Below are 15,614 nucleotides of genomic sequence, written 5' to 3' on the forward strand. Positions count from 1 at the left end.
CTTAGTAAGCGTAAAGCTTATTTGACCTGCAATCTAGTTACTAGAAGATGTCATACATCTAATATTGAATGTTGTCACTTGACAAAATTGATATAAAAATATACAATGGGTTCAAAATCTGAAACATATACAAATTTTTAAAAAACTTGTCTATCATCCTCATAAGGATTAAATAGATTCAAAATGCATAGAGCATATAGAAGTATTATTATGCAAGTTGATAACTATAATTGAAACTCTTGAAGAGTTTTCAAAAGGCAATAGATTATTTGCTTAAAGAAGTTAAAGTAAGGAACTTGGAGAAATCTTTGACCCTGAAGGAAAGATTCATAAAAGCAGATAGAAGAAAGCATATTTCATCAAGTTTTTTCTACACTCATGAGCTCCAAAGAATGGTGATATCAACATGCAACACGTTTGTTCAAGTAATACTACAATTGATTTATCCACCAATTCTTTACCAACTACAACTTTCAAGAATATGATGCTCAAGCTTGGAAAATGAAGATTTTAGTCTCTGAATTGATGTTGTCATTAGGGGGAGTTAATATGCGACGTACTTTTTTTTCCTCACAAGGTTTTGTCCCACTGGATTTTCCTTGTAAGGTTTTTAATGAGGCATCCATAATGCGTATTATTAGATATGTGTACCTTTTTTCCTTTACTAGATTTTTTTCCTACTGGATTTTATCTAGTAAGGTTTTAACGAGGCACATAATCTACCGACATTCAAGGGGGAGTGTTATAAACAATTTGTATTATAGTGAATTTCTAATTATGTGGAGTCCTTGTATGATATGGTTAGGAATCCTACTTGGGGACCAAGTAAAGTTTTCCCTATAAATAAAGGGTTTTCCTTCGTTGTAAATAAGATTTGTGAAAGATCAATGAATTATGAATATACTTCAAGATAAATAAGAAATATTTCTCTTTTCCCTACTTTATTTGTCTTCTAACTTCATATAGTTTCATAACAATAAATTATTTTTATTTTGTTTTTTCAAATAACATTTTTTAGTGTTTACTGTTTTTATTTTTATTTTCATATGTTATATTCATGACTTCTACGTATTAATTTACTAGAAAAATATATGGCCCGTGTCACGGGCCCAACATGAAAATTATTTAAGTTAGATTGATGTGATTCACAATAACAAAAAAAATATATATTAATTATTTGATAATATTTATCAACGGAAGCCAAGTTTAGAAACATAGCTTTGCACTTATTACAGAAGTCTACAAAATAATTTTAGGAACTTGTAATTTGAATTCATCAGATATGACTTAATTGATCTTCTCCTTGTTTTTATGAAGATTATATTTGTGTACATATATATTGTATCTATTTTTATAGGCTTTCGATTGACTTGTTTCTACATTACAATGACGATAGTTATTAAAAAAAATTAGTACAAGAAGAACATGAATAAAAAGAGATTGAGTTTGAGTGATTGTCAAATTTATATATAGTATAATAATTATATTCATAGATACTTATATTCGAAAATTAACACAAGATGAAATGTTGATTTCTAAATACAGTATATTTGGATACATAAGTAATCTATCGAATTCGAAAGGTTAATTAGGCAATACAAGTATAATTGGATATATTAATACTATTTTTTATAAACAAATACACGAGTCAACACCAAGGCTCAAGTATTATAAGAAAAACTTGACCAAAAAGAGATTGACGTTTGTTGATTTTTTTAATTTTTTTTACAACCGAATACTTGCACACTTTTGTTACCTGCACATTCTATTATTATTTTTATTTTTATTTTTATCACAATAACTCATAAAAAATTAAGAAATAACAAAAATAAGGTAATACTAATTAAAGATGTTTCTAGAACTATTGAATTTTCTTGTTATCATTCTTTCTAGATTTTTGTTTGCGTGAATTAACATTTTTACCTTTGATCATCATTCACTTTATATATAGAAAAATGTTTCTAGAATTATTCATTCTTGATAGATTTTTATTAGAATGAAATTACATTTTTATTCATGGTCGTCTTTAATACAAATCTATCATCCTATTCATTTTTATTTGCAAAGTTACTTTTTAGCATTTTTTTCTTTAATTTCAATCTAATATATATTATTAGTTTTATTACATTTATTTATTTTCAAATATATTAAGTAGAACCAAAATAAAGATGTAAATAATTAATTCATGATAAACTTTTACATAAAAAGTAAACATTTTTATGAGCATAATGAATTAAAATAATATTTAAAATTAATTATAGTAATAGTTAAATAGAGTAATAATAAAATAGGTATCACAATAACTCACAAAAGAAAAGAAAGTGAAGTAATAACAATATAAGTTAATGGTTATAATACTAACTTGCGATGTTTGTAGAACTATTTAATTTTCTTGTTATCATTCTTGATAGATTTTTGTTAGTGTGAAATTATATTTTTGTCCTTGATCATTATTCACTTCATATATAAAAAGATGTCTCTAGAATTATTTATTATTTTTTAATAAATTTTTGTTAGCGTGAAATTACATTCATGCCCTTAAACGTCCTCTACTTCACTTTTCTATATAATAGATTAGATATTAGGTGTCCGCGTCAGTACGGGCTTAACAGATGTTAATTATTTGACACAAATGAAAATTGAAAAATGAACTAAATTTGTTATATGTGCTTTTGTTTAAAAAATATTTTAAATTATTAATTTATGTACCTTTTATGTCATTTTCAAATAATATATGTTACTTCATCTGTTTCATTTTATATGATATAAGTGATTTTAGGAAAGTCAACAGAATTTCTTATATGATTTTCACATATTTTTAGTTGTTATTTTACTGTGATTCATATAATTTTTTAGTTCTTATGTCATTTTCAAACATAATATGCAATTTTCTTTGGGAAAAATGACAAATATACCCGCGAACTACCGTAAATATATGCAGATACCTTTTGTCATTCTTTTGGGACATTGGTGTTTCTGTCGTCCATAAATTAGAGCATGTATGCCCTTCACTCTAACGAAGGGGCAGGGGCACCATTGTACCCAAAGTATGACGGCAGGGGCATAAATGTCCCAAAATATGACGACAAGGGCACCAATATCCCAAAAATATGACGACAAGGGCACTAATGTTCCAAAAGTATGACGACAGGGGAACCAATGTCTCAAAAGTATGACGAAGGGTATTTGCATACCATTTACAATAATTCGGGGTATAAATTTAGGGTTTAGCGTTTTAAATATGCAAATTATTTTATTTTAATAAAAAATTGCGAATGTGTGGGAGATTCTTTTTTTTTCTGCGAATTGTGGGAGATTTTTTTTTCTTTCTTTGTAACATTTTTTCTAAAAAATTTCTTCCTATGTATTATTATATAATGCAAAGATAAAATAAAACGTGATAGTAATTCTTGCTTTTAAAAATCTTTTTGTTTTTAATTTTTATTTTTTAAATATAATAATTAAGTACTTTAATAAGTATAAAATTAATTTTTAAAATTGTAAATAGTTTAGAAAATTATAATTAGCTTCAAAATTATTCGCGAGCTTATAATTTTATTTTATATTTGTTAATTTTTGATTTTTTAACTACAATAAATTAAATTATGGAGTTTTTAAGAGGAAGAAGAAAATGCTTAATGAGTTTTTTAAAAAATCAACCGTTTTTGATTTTTTTTTCCATGTATAATTTATAATTTATCATTTTTTTCAAAAAATTCGTTATTTAAATATTTAACTTTTTTTTTTCCTACCGTCTATCATGTATCAATATGGGAGTTATTTTTCTAAAATTTTGTTATTTAAAATATAGAAAAGATTTCTTTTGTTGCTACACAACATTTTTTGATTTTTTTTTCATTTATAATTTTTTAAAATTTTATTATTTAAATATGTAAAAGTTTTATTTGTGTTGCTACACAACTGTTTTTGATTTTCTTTTTCATTTATTATTTATAATTTATTAATTTTCTAATATTTTGTTATGTAAATGTTTTTTAAAAAAATATTGTGTTGCAACCACTTGCCATGGGTTATTTATTTAATATTATTTTATCAATTAAATAACAATTTATTATTTAATCATATTACATATAATTAATTTTAATTATTTAGAAATTTCGTTTTTTGTGTTACTGACACGTGTCTTCTTTATATATATATATATATATATATATATAAACCCGTTTACCCTTGTAATGGGTTAGACCCGATTCTCATAATCTCTGACATTTCAAAATTTCTCTTTCAAATCATTTTTTAGATCATTTGGCATCGTAAACCCCACGAATCGGTATTTATTTTTCTATTCGAATGTTAGTTTCTTATACCTTTTGTTAATATTGTAATTTTTGGAGCAGCTGTATAGAAATTATGTTCATTTGCTTTGTATGTAAGAATAATTTTGCAACTTTATTCTAAGCAATCATTTTAGAGAACATTTTTTTCTGTATTTTGTGATTGTGTAGAAGCTGAAACAAGTTTGAATTGTTGAACCAATTTTAATCAACTTCGGCAATCCCTAGAATGTTTTTTCTTGATTGAAAATGGGATAAATAAATTGTAAGCATTTTGATTCTCTGTATCCATTCTGCATTATTCGAGGTGTAGAAACTTGCTTGTTTTTTTTTTCAGTTACCTTGCGGCAGAGAACTATTTGGTGCGGGAGTAACCATGAGTTGAATGTTTGGTTGAGTATTCTATTGCGCCTAGTAAAATAGGCATCCTATACCTATGTATGCTTATTAGTGCCATTGAGGGGCAGCCGAAGGTTAGGTGTTAGTTTTTTGGTTGGTATTTGGGAAATAAGCGTTAAAATATGCATATACATTAGCCATCATTGTTTCTAGGCACTAGTGTATGTTGTTGTTGAGAAGCAGGAAGAATTTGAACTACAACCAGATACGTGGCCGTTATATTGAGGGAACATTTTCATTAATCAAGAAATGGGGAAAATGGAGTGTGTGCATTTCAATCCATATTTTTTAGTATACAGGTATTATGGCATTAGTTGGAACTGAGTCTCCCAAATCGACAATCCATTAACCTCTTCTAGTTCTTATGCACATACTGTTATCCTTTTCTGTTTTTGCTATATTGTTGTTCATATCTGATCAATGTGAGTATAAGGAGTTAGAGTCGGGTGGATAATTAATTTCTCATATGGTGCTTAATATGGCTATGGCTTGTGAGACCATTATTTTTTATCCTGTCCAGATAAACTAAGTTGGATGCACTGTTTTTTCTTCTCTGGGCACTAATTTGTGTGTTTTTAGAATGTCTACAAGTAGTGGTGAGCACTCTTTTGATGTAAAGGAGCTATTGGAGATTAGGGCAAGATGTAAAGAGGTAATATGTGCTCTTCAATCATATTTAATATTTGTTATAGCATATCCATGGAAGTAATAACCCCACTTGTTTTGATTCATGAACAAGTTAAGTGCGGATTATAATTCATGTGTCATAATTAGGTGAATGACATTCACTGATGTATTTGCATTTTGTTGGATGATTGGTTAATTACGTTAGAATGTAAAATATTTAAAATCTAATACTAAAAATATTTTTGGATTTAGTTAAGTAATAACTAGTAAAAGACGGTTGAACTAACAAGTAATAAAACAACATTCTTTCCTTTCCACGTGCTTTGATCCATGCATTAGTACTACATGTACTGTTAATCTACCTTAAATTCAGCATAATATTATACCAGAATTACGTGCAACTAATGCATGTGTTATGGAGTAACATGGAAACTAAGAGTGACAACCAAATGTTTGTCTAATGATTCGGAATTTAACACTGGAAATAAATGGTTGAAGTGAGAAATCTTATGTGCAGTAATTTTAACTGTACTGGCTTTGCTTGATTCAAAAATTTGGGAGTCATTTTTTTTGTGGACTAGTAGGAATGTTTTTCTAGTAAACCAAGTTGGAGTCGATTTGGGTATCTGACTTCTTATTTTAGTTTGGCCTGCTTTTATGTTCATAGCTGCTGTACAAATTATTTTCTGATAATGACTTGATTTGTGGTAACTTTCTTGCTAGTTAGCTTTCTATACTTCCTTTAACTTCATTCTCTTTTTGGCAGCTTAGGAAAGAAAAGGATACACTGAGGGGTTCACAAGGTCAGAGCGTTGAACTGATCAGAGTAATTTCAAATATCTTTATCTTTGTTTGTGAATCTTTTGGTTTCTATCTTTTGGCCGTTATCAAGTCATCTTCAAATGTTGTAGACTAATAAAGTTGTGTCATGCCCCAAATCCATGTGACTGGTATCTGGAACTCTACCCAACCCATGTAACCATCCTTAAATATGCACTCAAACAATGAATGCAAAACTATTGAAACACTCCAATCCAATCCTTTAACTATTGAAAATCATGCATGAATACAACCGTTAAATCAACAACATTTTTCTTTTAAATGAAATATTCATCAAAATATAAAAGTCTCATGCATGCATTCCATGTGAATAATAGTAAATACAACCCAAAAGAACTGCTATCTTCTATGGAGCCTCTATGACAAGAATTAAGCTTGGAAACCAGAGGCGGAGCCAGAATTTTCAATAAGGGGGCTCAAAATCTGTAGAAATAGATAGCTGAAGGGGGTTCGACATCTACTATATATACATATAAACTTATTTTAACCATGCATAAATAATATAATTTTTTGCCGAAGGGGGTAATGAACCCCCTTGTATGAAGGTAGCTCCGCCCCTGTTGGAAACCGAGACAGGTCTCAGAATATAACAATCTAAGTTTCAAATGCCTAATTTGTATCATACAACCGTTCCCCAAGATGTGACACAAGATTTAAAGAAATCAATTGACATGCATAGACATTGATATAATCAAGAGGCATTTATATAACAATTATCAATTTAGACATTGAAATGAAATATCAAAATAAACACATTTCAAAGTACTCATTTTAGCATTAAAGCCTAATCAAAATCATGTGAGATTTTATCATTTATCATGAGTACTATACCTTCACCATCAAAATATGTAAAGTCAACTAGCTTATGTACCTAACAGTATTGTCAAAGGCGTGCTTAAGCCGTGAGGCAAGTCTCAAAATGGATTGAGTGCTTTCATGTCATCATCATGGTTCTAAGGCATATATATTTTCCTCTCCTGGCGTCTTCTTTTTTTATATTAAAGCTCACTTTTTTTTTTGTGTAGCAATTGAAGTCCCAACGGACTTTAGAGTTTTTTTTTGCACTTTTTGCTTTTGATAAAACTGGTTCGTAGCAGCAAGTATATATATCCTACTTGCTCAGGTTGTGTCATCAAAGTTTTGTATGAATCGACTTAGCCATGGTACTAAAGTAGCACAATAGTACCCACTCATGGGACACTACCATAATCCTAACCATAAGGTAGGTCCTACGCCTACATCGGCATGTTTAGTCTCATGTCATTACGAGGAACATGTTCGAAGCCAATCTCGGTGGATCTTGTAAGTCCCAAATTCTCAACCTTGACCTTCATAGTGAATCCAACCGTTTGAGCAAAAATCAAATAAAATCCCTTCACAATTCATGCTAGAATATTCAACAAATAAGTGCTATTTTTTTTTGGTGAAACAAAATGTTTATTGATACCAAAAAAGTAAGTAATTACAAAACCATACAAATCTAGCTCAAAATCAATAAACCATACAAATCACTGAATCAAGTAAAAAAAAACACAGCTAATTCAGGTCTTTTTAGGAAATGATGCCTTACTTGATCTATCTTCTTCAAAGCTTCCTTCCACTTCTTTAGATCTTTTCCTCGAACATGAATATATAAGCCAATCACCTTGCAAACTCTATCACATTGGTATAGATTCTCCTGGAACCTAATAGTATTCCTTTCTCTCCATATAATATACACCATCATTGCAAAGACACACTACATAAAAAATGATTTTTAGCGGCAATTAACACTTTTTGTATATGTCCCTACAGGCTTTAGCGACATTGGATATATTGACACTTAACTAATGCCGGTAAAAACTTTTAACACTCTTTATTAGTGTGTCTATTTATTGCTGCTAAAAGTTATTTTTGTTGTAGTGACAACTGTTTATTGCACAGTCCCATTACTCTTTCTTGCGCACATATTAGTCCATTCTAGCTCAACCTGCCAGGTTTCTATTTGCCTATTGATTCCCAACCATTTCGGTTCCTGGCCCACAATGCTCTAATTCAGGACACGCAAAAAAAGGTCATTGAAGTTTCTGGGGCAACTATACAGTAGCTACATTCCAGGGGCACTTGTATACCAAACTTCTTAATCTGTTGTAGCCAGTCTCCTCCAAGCTTCTAACCAAGGATAAATTGATGCCTAGGATGGATGTTTGGTTGCAAAGGAATGCTCTTCCAATTCACTTTAGGATGCTTTGGTGTTAGATTGATGTACATGTGATGAATAGAGAACTTACTAGCTACCACCACTGCTTTTAACTTAGTTCCAGGGTCACCTGATCACATGACTGAAGTGCCTTCCTTGTCTCTAGGATCTTTCGTATTTTACCCAAGTGGCATTTGGTGGAATAGTACAGTGTTCCACATCCTCACCCTTTATATAGTATATATGTATCCTTTTGATCCAAAGACAATCTTTCTTTTCATGCATTGCCCATAACAGTTTGAGAAGAGCAGCAATATTCCAAACTTGGAGATTGATTATGTTTTGACCCCTACAACCTTTGGATAGACATAATTTCTCCCATGACACCAATGCTTTCCTAGAGCTCAGAGTTGAACCAGTCCAAAGATAAGTTATACATATTCCTTCAATCAGTTTCAGGATCCTCTTTGGCAGGACAAAGATTTTTTCCCAGTAAGTCTGCATCCCAAAAACTACTGATTTTAATAACACGATATTCCTGCAAAAGAGAGTAGTTTAGCTGTCCAACACCTTATTCTTTTAGTGATCTTTTCCACCAATGGCATGCATTGAGCTATAGTGAGCCTCTTGGAGGATATAGGCACCCGTAGATATTTGAAAGGTATCTCACCTTCCACATCGCCCAATGTAGATAAAATTGTTTGCTTCGTGTCAGGTTTCACACCAGTAATGTAAAGGGAGCTTTTCTCATTATTTGCCTGTAATCCAGAGACCATAGAGAATCTATTAAAAGCACCTTGCAGTAGTTGTATTGAACCTACATCAACCTTACAAAACATTAGTAAGTCATTTGTAAACCAAATATGCATCACACCAAATTTTTTACACCTTGGATGGTACTTGAACCGAGGCTCCTGCAAAACATACAGCTCTCTTTGCAGGTACTCCATTGCTAGCACAAACAGGTATGGGGACATTGGATCTCCTTTCCTGATCCCCCTTTTTCCTTGAAAGAATGGTGTTAACCCTCCATTTATGACCAGAGAGTAGGATACAATGGTTATGCATTCCATTAGCCATGCACAAATTTGAATGGAAATCCCAGCCCTTCAAGTAACTTCCTTATGAAATCCCATTTTATGGAATCATATGCCTTCCTCAAGTCCACTTTTATAGTACATCTAGGTGACAGACCTTTCCTAGTGTACCATTTCAAAAGTTCATGACTGAATAAGATGTTATCAATTATAATTCTTCCTTCTATAAAAAGAGTCTGGGAAGGACTTACTAGTATACCAACCATTGGCTTAATTTTATTTGTGAGGATCTTTGTAATGACTGAATAAGATGTTATCAATTATACTTCTTCCTTCTATAAGAACAGTCTGGGAAGGATATCTAGTGTACCAACCATTGGCTTAATTCTATTTGTGAGGATCTTTATAATGAGTTTATATATGGTGAGCAACATGCAATAGGTCTATAATCCTTTACCTGGTTAGGGGTAGTTACTTTAGGAACTAAAGTATTGACTGTACAACTAACCTCCTTAAACAGCTTATCAGTATTGAAGAATTCTATCGCAGCACCCACTACATCCTCTTTGACCTCCTCCTAGTGTTTCACAAAGAACTCCATAGGAAAACCATCTATTCCATATGTTTTGTCCTTTAGCCATTCCCCTTAGAGCATCAGCTATTTCCTGCTCAGTTATAGGGGCAATTAGACTGCATTTCCGATCATAGGATAAGAATGGATCTTTCCTGATAAGTTCAATATTTAGGCTTGGTATTTCAATATGTAAAAGTTTTCAAAAACGTTACCCTTCACATTTTATGAAAATCATGACAAATAGCACCTAAACTATTTACAAGGCAAGAACTGGTGCAATCCCAATCTGCTCGCCTCCACAAGTTAAGAAATACTTTAAACATGTTCTACATAAATCAGTTCAACAATATGAATTTCAGGAAAAACTTCGAGAGGTAGTGAGTTTCAACATACCTCGAATCACTTCCCAAAATTTACCCAAAGTATCTTTCACAATATACATATACGAGCTTATATTTATGTAAATCAATAATGCATCACAACAATACGAACTAAGTGTCCGACACTTGAATTTAACTTCATTAGTTCAGTAAGAATCACTATTTCTCAATTCGAAAGTCAAATCCTTGAGTTTTAACTCCAATTCGTCCACTACACGTGTTATGGAACCAAGTCACTCCTTTAGAAACTAAAAACGACGCAGTTCATGAGAACACAACAGTATTCATCTTCTTTATCAACAAACTTTTCAATTTCTAAACTAGCTTTCTTGGGTTTCATGAAATCAGTATTAAAAATCCAAATCCTTCAATAGTTCAGTCTACGATGTCCATGGAACATGAGTGAAAGGAACGCCTCTTTGAAGTACCCTAGATTTTTCATGACTTGTGTACTTTAAAGGTTCTTGATATTTTCTTTACAGATCTATTATTTCCATGATGTTGGAGCATGAGGAAATGTATTTAATGAACCAAATGTGCTACGCAATGCATTTAATACTTGCCTATAGCATTTATAAAGTTGGAGCTCTCCCTTCTCTCTAACTCCAACAACTTGTTCCAAACAATGAAATTTTCTCTCCCAAAATACCTTATAAAGGCTATTTAAGTTGGACACAACAAGTGATGGTGTGTTATTGATTTCTTAAATTTTTTCAACACCAAGAGTGGCTTTTCAGCTGGATTTCACTCCCAGTATCTCCTTTGTTCCAAATTAGCATTCCAAGTTTGCCTCCTGTTTCATTGTTTCTTTCTCATTTTTATCACAGGCAGACATAACTTTAATTAATCCCTTCTTTTAATTTTTGCAGCCAATTCATTTCATGACATGTACCCTCTTAGTCCCAATGTCCTTTCTTTTTATCTCATTATGTCTCAAGGTAATCAAGTCCCAGTTTCCTTCCATTTTTTTGTTGCTCATTTTGTCTCTATGTAATCCTATTTCCCCCTTTTAGTCACTGCCAAGTAATCCATCGATTCCAAATTTCCTTTCGTATCTTGCTAGCTGATCATTGATTTAATGATTATCCCCATTACTCATTGCTTATTCATTGATATATAATTATTCCCCGAAAAATCTATGATAACGTTGATTCATTCAATTAATTCAACCACTTATCCCATGGAGTTATAATTTATTACAAGCTATACCAATATTAATGACAAGTGTTCCCATGACTTAGTTACGCTCGCGCGGGCCCCACATAACTCAAATTTGATTAAATTTCAGCCTTTAGCTCTAAATTTGTCCGAATTAATTATAGCAAATGGAAGTGCCCCCCTCCCCACCCCAGACCTCCACCACCCAAAAATAAAAAGAAGACAAGACAAGACTTTAGTTTTGCATTCCAATTAATAGTTACCCTTTACCCATGCCATTTAACTGCTTTTCTTTTCATGTATATTTTGGTACTTGCTCGTTACTTGTGTACAGTCAAGTTTCTAACAATCAAAATTATGAGGAACTGGCACACTTTCATCTGTTACTCTTGTTAATCATGAGGTTTTATATACTAGTGTAACAAGATATATTATTATTTAAAGCTTCTAATAATCTATATGTATGCTATTTGTCTTATGATGATTTTTATAATCCATAAACTAGTGTAAAGAGGATGGTAAAGTTTGTCAGAAATTTGACTACACAGCAATTGGCAATCATATCGTATGTTGGTTCTGGGAATGGAATAAAGTAGGCTCTAAAAACAACTATGAAGTATAAACTATATCTACTATCTTGTAAAGATATAATGTTAACACAACTTACTGTCATCACAAATTAATTTAGAGTAGTTAACCAGTGGACTGAAAATAACCACTAAGAATATAACCAACTTGTGTTGTCAATCATGAACATTCTATTACCTAGTTGAAAATCTTGGAGATTAAGGTGAACATTTTTCTATTTCTATTAAATGTATTTTACAGAAAATAGAACAGCATGTACAGACATTATCTGAGGCCCGAGAAGAAGACAAATATCACACCCAGAAGCTGAAAAGTGAGCTGGAGAACTGTTCCCAAGAGATAGGTATCACTCCAAAATATTCTTGTTACATTATATGTGACGTATTTTTATTTTACTTGGTAAACATTCCTTATTTTTACCTAAAGTATACTCGGAGCCCCAGGCTGTAGAAATATTCAAAAAAGGAAGAAAATTCAAGCGTATGCCACGCCACTGAGAGGAGTAAAATGGTAGTTGACTGTTGATTCTCAAGTTGAAGTCATCTTTTGCCATCATATGAACATTTAGCATTTTCGTTGGAGCAATATCACCTCTTATGAACGCGTATCGTCTATTTCTAGGTGATATCTTTGGCTTTTGTTGCTTGGACTCTTCAAAAATGTTGATGGGGCGTGTATTAGATTCTCCAAAAGCAGTTATTTTTGGAGAGTCGACACAGGTGTGACAATATTTTTTTGAGAGTTCGAGCAACAGTCTTTTGCAAACTATAACCTTTACTTTACTAGAAATTTTCGATAGGTCATAGCCTTTATATTTTGTAGCTTGTCATATAAGATTGGTCCTCTTCTATAGTTAAAATTGTATCTATTTTATTTGTTGTTGACTTCAATTGCCCATTTTAGTTCCAACATTTCCAATATATTCGTTTTAGACTACCTGCAGGATCAGCTGAATTTGAGGAATGAAGAGATGGATTCTCTGAGTAAGTGTGTATGCAGCCTTCAATTGAAACTTGCAAACCTTGAAAACATGGAAGAAGAGGTTACAAGGTTAAGGGAAGAGTTGGAAATGTCAAATGCTGAACGGTTATATTTGTTGCAGCAATTGGAAAACAGAGAGTTAGAGACAGAGGGTTCAGCTTTGTGCATAGAGAGACTAGAGGAGTCAGTAGCATCCATAGGTCTAGAGCATCAATTCGAAATAGAGAGTATAAAGCTTGATTTGATAACCATGGAGCAGAATTATTTCAAAGCTAAGAAATCCCAGGATGAAACTGCTCAAGATAATGCTATGATGAACGAGCTTATTCATGACCTCCAACTTCAAATTTATGATGCAGAAAAAGTTATCGAAAGTTTGGAAAAGGAAAATGTAAATCTTAGGGAACAACTCCAGACGTCTGAAATGAATGCCAGAACATTTTCTGAAAAAGTAGAGGAGCTATTTCGTGGTTTGATACCGAACAATGATGACAGCTCCTCAAGTAAAGAAGATGCCAGTGCTTCTAGGTATGCAGTGAGCATATACTCAGATCTTAGTCTACCATTACCTTATTAGCTTAAGATGATGAATGATTAATATTAAGTAATTCATGTAAGATCAGATGTTGGCGACAAATTGTTGATGTGAAAGCACCATACTATATTCCAGAGTAAATTCTTAAGTATGATTCATCTAATAAAGCAAATTGTCTCATGATTTTCATATTTGGTAGAGGCATTTTGTAGTTTGTTGGAGATAATGATTGTGTATTGTCGTGTATGCTTGTATTAAGAATCTTTCTGTGCTAAATACCTAAAATTATAGTAAAGCTAAGTCATCTTTCCAACAATTTTTACATTGTGTCTCACATTATTCCTTTCATTTAAGCTGCTGTGGTGACATTTTGGGTCCACTCCTTATCAAACTGGCTTCTCTAGGGCCATCAGATGTCGACTTGACTGACAAGAGGAAGATAATGGCAGGTCAAATACAGAATAATGAATCACTTGTAAAGCAGCTTAAGGTATTTTTTGTAGTTGACATCCGTAGAAACATTACATCCGAGTCTTAATGCGATTAATGCTGTTGGTCCATTGATTTGAATGGGTAGGAAGAGCTGATAATGGAAAAGCTAAAAGCCAAAGAAGAATCAGAGGATTTAGCTCAAGAAATGGCTGAGCTGCGGTATCAGATGACTGGGTTGCTGGAAGAAGAACGGAAACGTCGTGCATGTGTTGAACAATTATCATTACAAAGAATAGCCGAGTTAGAAGCACAGGTATCTCCTTTAACATCTGTGACTTAGTATGTCCCGTTAGGAGGATCCTTTAATGAGGTCCCTGATATATTTTCATGTGTTAACAAGGTTGAAAAAGAAAGGATGAAATCCTTCACTGAAGAAGATCAAAGTAAATCTATCACTGTTTTCAGACATGTCAGTGAAGCATAAAGACAGGTCAAATGTTGTAATTGGGAGCATATCTGCTGGTGGAGCGTGTGTTTCAGGTCTGGTGTCTATCTTTACTTGTATTTCTTTCAAAGTGTTTACTGAAGGAAAAATAATTTGATTAACAAAACGAACTGTGCATAAGAATTCTGATGAATAGTTGTATGATCACCTTATCAAATGGTGTTCTGGTTGGAAAGTTCAGTTTGCTTCATTATTTTTGGAACAAGTTTACATGCATAAGAATGCGGTTTCTATTTGCAGATGGAATGAAGACTTCTTATGCTGGATGTATCAGTGTGGGTTTTCATGTTGTAAAGACTTGTTGGTTCCAGATGAAGTGCTAAGTTGGATGTATCAGTGTGGGTTTTCTTGCTGAACCATGGAAGTGTTATTTATTTGAGCTTTAATTATTGGGTGTTCGAGTCCATTGTGGACAGTTTGTAATCAGTGTTGTCTCAGAAGGTGCTTGCGAACTTTACTAAAGGGGTGTGCCGCGTCTGAATTGTATATTTTTTGAGTGGGATTTTGGACTATAGAACCAGGTTACTTTATAAACAAAAATGTTTATCTTTACAATTCATACTAAAACATATGAATATCCTGAGTTCATAAACCATAAAGACCAAATCAAATAGACAATTACATTATCTTAAAACACTAATATGGTACGATCTAGTATGGTTTGATATTCAAAAGGTGGTTCTTTCTAAGAAATATTTTCTAAGTCGGCTCCCAAGACTTTTGTCAAGGGAAACAATAACATCTTTTGATTCCCCGTTGCCTTCTTGATCATCAATTTACATCTATTGTGAGATTGATATTCATGAGGTGAGATTATTTATCATTTTTTTAAAAGAAAAAGTGTCTCTTCATCAATATGCAACATTGAATTTTTTAAGTGGCTGATAAACACCCAATTACACCTCTTTTAAAAATGTGTAGACAATCATTAGCAATATAATAACCTTACTAAAGAGTTGGATCGTTCCCATAGAAAATGGGGTTCTACTTTCGCCCTAGAGTGTAATTGATATTTGGCATATTTTGATCTTTCTTGCATACCACTTGAATGGATTCGTGTTTAGGATTGAGCACTTGACAAACA

The 15,614-nt window shown here is 32.2% G+C and overlaps 1 protein-coding gene across 10 annotated transcripts; it reads left to right on the forward strand.

The window, feature by feature from the left end:
* The first annotated feature begins 4,193 nt into the window (after positions 1-4,193).
* Positions 4,194-15,097, forward strand: LOC101255967 (uncharacterized). 10 transcript variants are annotated; one of them, XM_069292432.1, is made up of 11 exons: positions 4,231-4,291; positions 5,274-5,346; positions 6,088-6,124; positions 7,956-7,996; positions 12,318-12,420; positions 12,699-12,796; positions 13,021-13,586; positions 13,948-14,083; positions 14,171-14,338; positions 14,426-14,565; positions 14,771-15,097. In XM_069292432.1, exons 4-10 carry the CDS (start codon positions 7,991-7,993, stop codon positions 14,507-14,509), a joined length of 1,161 nt encoding a protein of 386 aa, XP_069148533.1. In that variant the 5' UTR covers positions 4,231-4,291; positions 5,274-5,346; positions 6,088-6,124; positions 7,956-7,990; the 3' UTR covers positions 14,510-14,565; positions 14,771-15,097. The 10 variants fall into 10 exon arrangements, with proteins under 10 accessions (XP_010314188.1, XP_010314192.1, XP_010314189.1 ...); XM_010315886.4 differs by lacking the exon at positions 7,956-7,996 and having other exon boundaries at positions 4,194-4,313; positions 6,088-6,147; XM_010315887.4 differs by lacking the exon at positions 7,956-7,996 and having other exon boundaries at positions 4,197-4,291; positions 6,088-6,147.
* The last annotated feature ends 517 nt before the right edge of the window (positions 15,098-15,614 follow it).

Source organism: Solanum lycopersicum, chromosome 12, assembly GCF_036512215.1.
Source record: "Solanum lycopersicum chromosome 12, SLM_r2.1".
Taxonomy (NCBI): domain Eukaryota; kingdom Viridiplantae; phylum Streptophyta; class Magnoliopsida; order Solanales; family Solanaceae; genus Solanum; species Solanum lycopersicum.

Coding starts and splice junctions, on each gene's coding strand:
- LOC101255967 (XM_010315886.4), top strand. CDS start 5,275: ATGTCTACAAGTAGTGGTGAGCACTCTTTTGATGTAAAGGAGCTATTG. Junction 6,148..12,317: donor AGAGCGTTGAACTGATCAGA/GTAATTTCAAAT, acceptor TGTATTTTACAG/AAAATAGAACAGCATGTACA. Junction 13,587..13,947: donor GAAGATGCCAGTGCTTCTAG/GTATGCAGTGAG, acceptor CTTTCATTTAAG/CTGCTGTGGTGACATTTTGG.